The 8,410-nt window shown below is 26.2% G+C and overlaps 1 protein-coding gene across 1 annotated transcript in view; it reads left to right on the top strand.

Annotated features, from left to right (window-relative positions):
* Window positions 1-8,410, top strand: part of LOC111704949 (syntaxin-1A-like) — a 35,701-nt gene that overhangs the window by 2,971 nt on the left and 24,320 nt on the right. Inside the window, 5 exon segments of the mRNA XM_023477349.1 lie at window positions 2,039-2,138; window positions 5,147-5,222; window positions 5,499-5,529; window positions 7,174-7,327; window positions 8,140-8,210. Coding sequence (XP_023333117.1) covers window positions 2,039-2,138; window positions 5,147-5,222; window positions 5,499-5,529; window positions 7,174-7,327; window positions 8,140-8,210 — 432 coding nt within the window.

The following is an 8,410-nucleotide window of genomic DNA, read 5'->3' as shown; positions in this document are numbered from 1 at the left end:
GCCAATATAACCCCTGCTACTCCAATATACACCCCTGCTACTCCAATATACACCCCTGCTACTCCAATATATACCCCTGCTACTCCAATATACACCCCTGCTACTCCAATATACACCCCTGCTACTCCAATAAAAGAATGGTTGAGTGCTACAGAAAAAGAAAAACAAGGAAAATATAATAAACTGAGTGAAAACACTCACTGATACGGAATGAACACTACCCTGGCTTAGGATCCATTTAATTTGATGCGGATCCGGATCCTAGATCCGCACTGGTAAAAAATTGATCCGGATCCGGTTCCAGGTCATTTCTTAAAGATTTACTGATTTTTTTAACGAAAAATAATTTTCAAATTTTTTTTTTTCGCATATTTTTATCTTAAAACTCGATGAACCATTCAGAAATGAGGAAATTTTTATAATCTCTCTTTTTTTTTACAAAAGTTCAGATTTTGGTTTTAGGAGTAAAAATGTTTTTTTTTCTTCAGTTTTTGGTTGATATTTTACCCATTGGATCCGTATCCTAAGCAATGCTGGAATCCATCCCCCCAACCTCCCATATCAGTATATTAGCAGGGTTTAGACTTTCCGTATCATTTTTTTACACAAAATTTCAATAATGTAATGGTATTAGAATATTATTTTAATATCCCTCCCTTTCTTCAAAAGTTCTTTTTTTCAGTATATATAAAGACAATTTGTAAGAGTTTTTCGTTAAGTTGTTGAAAATTAATGATTGAAAGTAAATTGTTTTGGTCAAAAAGTAACAAGAATATGTGCCAGTTAATGTTTAATTATTTACCCCCTCCCCCCATTTTTTGAAATAAATATGAGTCAGTTTTTAGCTAGCGCATGGACAAAAACATATTTGTTAATTTATTTTGTATTCCAACCTAAATTAAATTCAGTTCCACTCGGAAAATTCACAAAAAAATTTAATATTAATTTCATATGATTGTTGAAATTTTTGACATTTCTAATTTGGTTCTGTAAAATACTTTAAAATATGATTAAGTGGTCTACAAAGATTCGAATGAGAAACTTTCCTATGATGCAAGATTTAATGAATTATGGAAACCTTTTATTTCTTATTACAACAGTTTATAGGCGTTTATTAGATTTAAATTAAATATGATCTTGTTCTAAGTATTAAAAATATATCCTGACCTCTAATCGATCGTTATTAGATTTTTTTTAATTTAAGTTTAAAATTGGTAAAAATGATAAGGTCTTAAAAAGTTTTGGTATCTGTCACACTCCCATATATCTTAACTAAAAGGGTTGCATTATTGTCGATTTAACATCAGGAATATCAGTTTTTATGACGAAAGTTTTTTTTAATCCTTTTTATGAAACTATTGAGTACTTTATTATTCTTCCTCACTTCATTTCATAATGAACGTGCTATAAAGTAATCATCGTGCTATAATGTAAAATTAGCTGTACATTATAGCACCGTGCTATACAGTTTTAATTGGTTACCGGATTTTATCCAACAAATTTAGGATATTTCCTAAATATTTTTTTAATTGAAATGAAAATGAAATTGAAATCAACTTTATATTTTGACTTCAGTGTCCGAATTTAATGAATTTAAGCCGCGTCTCAAATCCCCCAAAAACCGGTTTCTATTGAGCGCCGGCTTAACTATTGAAAAACTTAATACAAATTTAAGTGGAACCAACCATATTTGATCCCCGGCTTAAATTTAAGCTGCCGCTCAAATTCTTTAAATTCGGCCTTTGGTTTGTTTCAAAACTTATTTAATCTGGAAATAGCTATTGAAATAAGACAAGTACACAAACGTTTCTTAAAATTACCTATAACACTATTATTTTGACACGACGTGTTATAAAGTTTATGGACTTAAATTTTCTCTTTATCTTGAAGGTTCTCGCCTTTTTAGATCATATTTTGTCCCTTGCTCAAGCTCGGGACAAATTTAAATCTGAAAAGGTTGAGGAAACTGCTGTCCTAAAACTTTATAACACTGCGAACCAAAATAACAGTGTTATAAATAGTTAATTATGTTGTTAAGGTTGAAGAAATACGAGATAGCATTGATAAAATACAGAGCAGTGTGGAGGATGTTAAGCGGAAGCACAGTTCAATTCTATCAGCTCCTCAAACTGACGAAAGTAAGTTTATTTCAAAATAAGTTTTTGCTCTGATTTTCTAAACCTTTCATTTTGGCAGTCTGATCAGTCTGATGGTGTAAACCTTTCATATTTTAAACTGAAATTATTTAATCCAACATAATAGGTTTACGACAATAGGAGTAGGTTGCAAAGATTTATGGAGTAAAAAGTCAGTGTTAGTTTCTTAAGGTTAAAAGGACACAGTTGTGTGTCGTTTTTTTTGCGTCATGTGTGACGTTTTTTTGCGTCATGTGTGACGTTTTTTAGCGTCATATAATTAAAGGGTCATTAAATAGTATGGTCGTCCTTGTTAGTCTTGATGATTCTCTATTCATTCTTTTCTTATATGCTTTATTCATTCTCATCTTATATTCTTTATTCATTTCATTCGTTTTTTTCATTTTATTCTATATTCATTATATTCTTTATTCAATATATTCTTTATTAATTTTATTCTTATATTCTTTATTCATTTAATTATTTATTCATTTTATTCTTTATTCATTTTATTCTATCTTCATTCTATTCTTTATTCATTTTATTCTATATTCATTATATTCTTCATTCATTTAATTCTATATTCATTACATTCGTTATTCATTTTATTCTTTATTCACTTTATTCTTTATTAATTATATACTATATTCATTATATTCTATATTCATTATATTCTATATTCATTATATTCTATATTCATTATATTCTATATTCATTATATTCTATATTCATTATATTCTATATTCATTATATTCTATATTCATTATATTCTATATTCATTATATTCTATATTCATTATATTCTATATTCATTATATTCTATATTCATTATATTCTATATTCATTATATTCTATATTCATTATATTCTATATTCATTATATTCTATATTCANCACTAGATACACATGAGAATAGTTCTGAAATGTATCAAATGTATCAAAATATATTAAAATCTTTAAAAATACTTTTTTCAAAAATATGGAAAATACTTTTTGAAATTATGAAAATAAATGAAAACGTATAAAAATTTATAAAAATGTATCAAAATGTATCAAAATGTATCAAAACAATATAAAAAAAAAACAATAAAGATATATACCAAAAAATTTACAAAAAATATCTATCAATATATATATGATTTATTAATCTATAATTATATATTATAATTTATAAATATATATTATATTAATAATACAAAATTCTATTTTCTAGATAAACAAGGCCAGTGCTGAATTAAGGATAAAGAAAACGCAGCACAGTACACTTAGCAGGAAGTTTGTCGAGGTAACAAATTTATTCATCAATCAATCAATCGATCAATCAATAAACTAAACAATCAATTAATGATATAAATGTATCATTAATTGTAGCAGGAAAAAACAATAAAATGTATCCGTTTGATGTTTTTCTTAATTAATTTAAAAATGTATGTACACGATAGTATCGTAAAATAGCTTTATTTAATACATGTGAACAATTTTCTACAATTAATATAATGTCGACACGGAGATAATAAATATCTAGATCTCAAAAAATTGATCGATTGATCAATTGATCAATCATCTAATCAATAAACTAATTATTCTATTTATCATTTATTTGTCAAGATAATTGATGATCTAAAATGTGATCATGTTAATTAATTTATTAATCTATCAATAATGTTAACGGATCAATTAATCATTCGATCAACCTATCAATTCATTTACTAATCATTCAATATCTTAATCAATTAATCAACTGATCAATAAAAAACCATTCAATTGTCGAGGTAATTGATCAAAAATTCGATCAATCAACTGATTACAAATTTTTTTATTCACTCAATCTTAAAATAATTTTTGATGTTTTAAAAGGAAAAATTAAAAAATACTAAATTAATTTTAAGTTAATTAATTAATTAAACGATCAAGAAATCAATCAATACAAAAATTAAATGGTCTAAAATATATTTAATCCAGTGCTTAGGATCCACAACATCCGGATCCGTAAAAATCTTGTGAATGGTCAAGTTTTAGCAAAATATAACAAAAAAAAGAGAAAAATAATTTGAAAATTCTTCTTTTAATAAAAAATTCAATAAATTCTAAGCACTGATTAAATCTAAAGGTTCTATGTAATTTAAATTAGATTATTTAAATGAAAAACCTTTTTTGACATTTAACACTTAAGACAAAATTGATTAAATTAGATTTAATTCTCAAACTACGTTTTCATTAAAGTCTCATTAAAAGATGAGGAGAACTTTGTACTTTGCGGTAAAAGTTGTTTAAACGCTGGTTGATTATGTTTTCTTTCCACTCAAAGGGACTGTAAACCTAATTTCAAGTGAGGAAATTTGAGTTCTCTATTAAATTGACACGCTCATCTCTACTGAAGGAAATGATATAGAAATTATCAGAGTTAATCATTTTAAAAATCATAGAAAAACTACAATATCATCCACATGTTTTTGATCAGAAAACTTCAGTGAACACTTTTTTTTAACAGATGTGTAGGTTTCTAGTAAATTAGATTCTTTGAGTCTACATATATATTTTTTAATAATCCGCCTTATATGCTTTATTCATTCTCATCTTATATTCTTTATTCAATATATTCATAATTCACTTCATTATTTATTAAATATATTCTTTATTCATTCTATTCTTTATTCATTATTTTCTTTATTTATTTTATTCTTTATGAATTATTTTCTTTTTGAAAAATATTCTTTATTCATTTTATTCTTTATGAATTATATTTCTGATTGATTATATTCTTTATTCTTTATTTAGTCTATTCTTCATTGATTTTACTCATTTATTCTAGTCTTCACCCAATTATAGTCTTTATTTATTTCCTTTATTCATTCTAATTTTTATTTATTTTCTTAATTCATTCTATTCTATTAACTTTTTTTAACAATTACAAAAGAGTTTTTTCTATACTTGTATAATTGTTTTTGTTAATCGGAAAGATATTGTGAGAAAATGTTGCTTAACTTTTTAATCTAAAAATTCTTTTTTTCAGAAATGAAACAAGAGCTTGAGGATGCCATGTCAGATATTAAAAAAACCGCAAACAAAGTTCGCGCCAAACTCAAGGAAAATCCGCCATTTTGATTTATTCTCCATTTTGTTTCGTTTTTCCCGCCATTTTGTTTCCTATCTTCACTGTAAACTTCCTCCGCCATTTTCATCTCCATTGTGATTTTTAATCACTATTCTGGTTTTTAACTCATTTTTGATTTTAATTGGGTTTTTTTCTAGGCTCTTATAATATTTGAATCACCAATTGGGTTTTAATGAATTTTCTTTTTCTGGCATTTTGTAAAAGAAGACGAAAAATATTTTTTATTCAATTTTGTGTGATTACCTCAGGTGATTGAAACAAGTATAGAACAAGAAGAACAGGTAGAAAAAATTGTATATACAGTGGTCTTAATGTATATCATAACAATGAAGACGACTTTAAATTTTTTTAATACCCACCAACCTTACAAACAGCAGAGACACAAAAACATTAAAAAAAGAAAAGTTGTCAATCTAAAATCTTCTCTTTATTTACTTGTAAACTTGTATTTCAAAAATGCTTGTTAGGGATCATAGCATTATTAATAAAAAGTCGTCTTCATTGTATCAATTTAATAAATTTTATCCTAAATTTGGAAAAATTAATATCCAAATATAGTCCGGAGTTTTTAAATTTTTTAATATTAGAAAATTAGATGTTCTGCTATAATCTTTTCATAGCTTTTGCATATTAATGGCGATATTTAATCTTTATGAAATCGGTGGGAAAAGAAATAACATTTGGAGAATTTTCCATTTAAAAAACATACACCCAAAAATCAATAAAAATAATTCCCCTTTAAAATTATAAATTTTTCCCTGATTTGGTGGCGCCAGCAAACGTTCCTTTAAAAGAAGTTATTTCCACCACTGGGGGAACCGGGTAGGGGGGCGGGTTTTTTGTGTAAATATCGTTTCCTATCTCTGAAAGAGTGGAATAAAACTACTAGATCTGTTAATGCACTAGATACACATGAGAATAGTTCTGAAATGTATCAAATGTATCAAAATATATTAAAATCTTTAAAAATACTTTTTTCAAAAATATGGAAAATACTTTTTGAAATTATGAAAATAAATGAAAACGTATAAAAATTTATAAAAATGTATCAAAATGTATCAAAATGTATCAAAACAATATAAAAAAAAAACAATAAAGATATATACCAAAAAATTTACAAAAAATATCTATCAATATATATATGATTTATTAATCTATAATTATATATTATAATTTATAAATATATATTATATTAATAATACAAAATTCTANAACTAGTATACAACCCTGAATCCCCATGAAAGGGCAGCAAGTTGCTTAATCCTTTTTCATAGATTTTACTCAAAAAAAAATATTTTTATCCCTAAAAATCATATACTTTCCAAAGTCAGCGAAAAAACTACCCTGAATTTTTGTCACCCTTTCAGATAATTGAGATATTAATTCTTTCAAGTTGATGGCAAAAAATAAAAAAGAAAAAAGTAAAAGATAATTTAACACAAGGTTATAGTGCAAGGAAGTTAATTGCAGTTGCGTATACTCTGCATACATATTGAAACTAGTTCTCTCTCGGCGGAATATGTAAACAAAAATAGATGCATCAGTCTTCGTTTAGTATCCGAGGAGGTTAAGAACATTAAACTTTGATATTTCTGATAATTCACATAATATTTCATTGATTTTTTATGTGAAAGATGGATCCCATGTCAGGCTTCGACATCCGTCTTGTGTTTACATTACCGCCTAGAGACAGTACGCTGCAGTACAAAAGATGCTACACCTCTGAAACAATTTTCCTTGCATTATAACCTTGCTTTAACATATAAAAAAAAAGTTGGTAACAGTGAAAATGTACAAGATCATAAACTAATCTGTTTCACCACCTTTCACAAGCAGATTTAAAATGGTGCAGTGACTTCTGTAACTTCAACTACCCTCCAATATGGTCTCATAGAGTCATCAAAAAACTTCAAAATAACTAATAGAAACAAAAAAAACATTAAAAAATAGTAAAATTCTTAGACAATGATCTAAAACTATTAAAAATTCAATTTATTAAGGTGATGACAGAATATAACCGGACCCAGACAGATTACAGAGAAAGATGTAAATCAAGGATACAACGCCAACTGGAAATAAGTAAGTATTTTTTAGACCTTCCAGTTTCTTAACAATCAGTTTATCAAGGATAAAATAATGATAAAGAAAAGTCGCAGATTTTTCTGTTTTTAACAGTGGATTTCATCAATTTTGTTGAACCTGAAAGGTACCTGATAACCTCTTTATACCTATCTTGCACATAGTATCTGAAGCGATACAAACTATAATCTAAACATTGTATATATGTATAAATGGTATTTATTTTATGCCTGATTACAGGTTATTTAACACAATATTTACAGGTTATTCACAATCACCAGAGCTTGGCTCACTCTCCCATTGGATTTTTTTATGATTTTAGATACCATAAAATTTTGTTTTTCTGTTAAATTAATTAATGATATTTTACCTCTGATTTAATTATGCCAAAATGTTAGTTTTCTTTCTTTGGTGTATGACCAAAAAGCATGTTTGCAATTTTTAGCAGTTCAAGTTTTTGGATCACTTTTCAATGGAGTACTTTTATGTTGAACCTTAGTTAATTTGGGAGCTTGAATTACGGTTTATCACAATTTGTATTACTATGTTTCATTGAGCTCTTTTTTAGCAATGATTTTAACTATTAAACGTTTAAATGTTGGTTTTCCAGTCTTCTTTTTTTCTTCTTACTAAATTATAAAATAATTATAAAAATTATTTACCTCTAAAATGATTGAACTTGGCATTTTTTCTAAAAAATTTTTACTTTCTGTTTTGATTGGACAAAACTTCCCTGGGGTCATGTATTGCATATTAACAAACAAACAAATATTTAAATAGAATTATGTTATTATTAATAATTATTTTATTAGCTGGACGAACAACAACTAATGAGGAACTAGAGGATATGTTGGAACAGGGGAACCCTGCTGTTTTTACACAGGTTATTAAGTAGTCAATTAATTAATTAATAAATCAATCAATAAGTAAATTAATCAATTACTTTTTTAAATCAAATGAAAGAATGAATGATTCAATCCATCAATTAGCTTATCAATCAAACAAATTATACCATTCAGTCAATCAATTATAAATCAATTGATATATTTATACATTAATCAATCAATCAATTTATGAACCTAT

The sequence above is a fragment of the Eurytemora carolleeae genome, unplaced genomic scaffold (assembly GCF_000591075.1).
Source record: "Eurytemora carolleeae unplaced genomic scaffold, Eaff_2.0 scaffold338, whole genome shotgun sequence".
Taxonomy (NCBI): Eukaryota; Metazoa; Arthropoda; class Copepoda; order Calanoida; family Temoridae; genus Eurytemora; species Eurytemora carolleeae.
The sequence above is the reverse complement of the archived record's forward strand: the minus strand, read 5'-3'. Positions and strand labels throughout refer to the sequence as shown.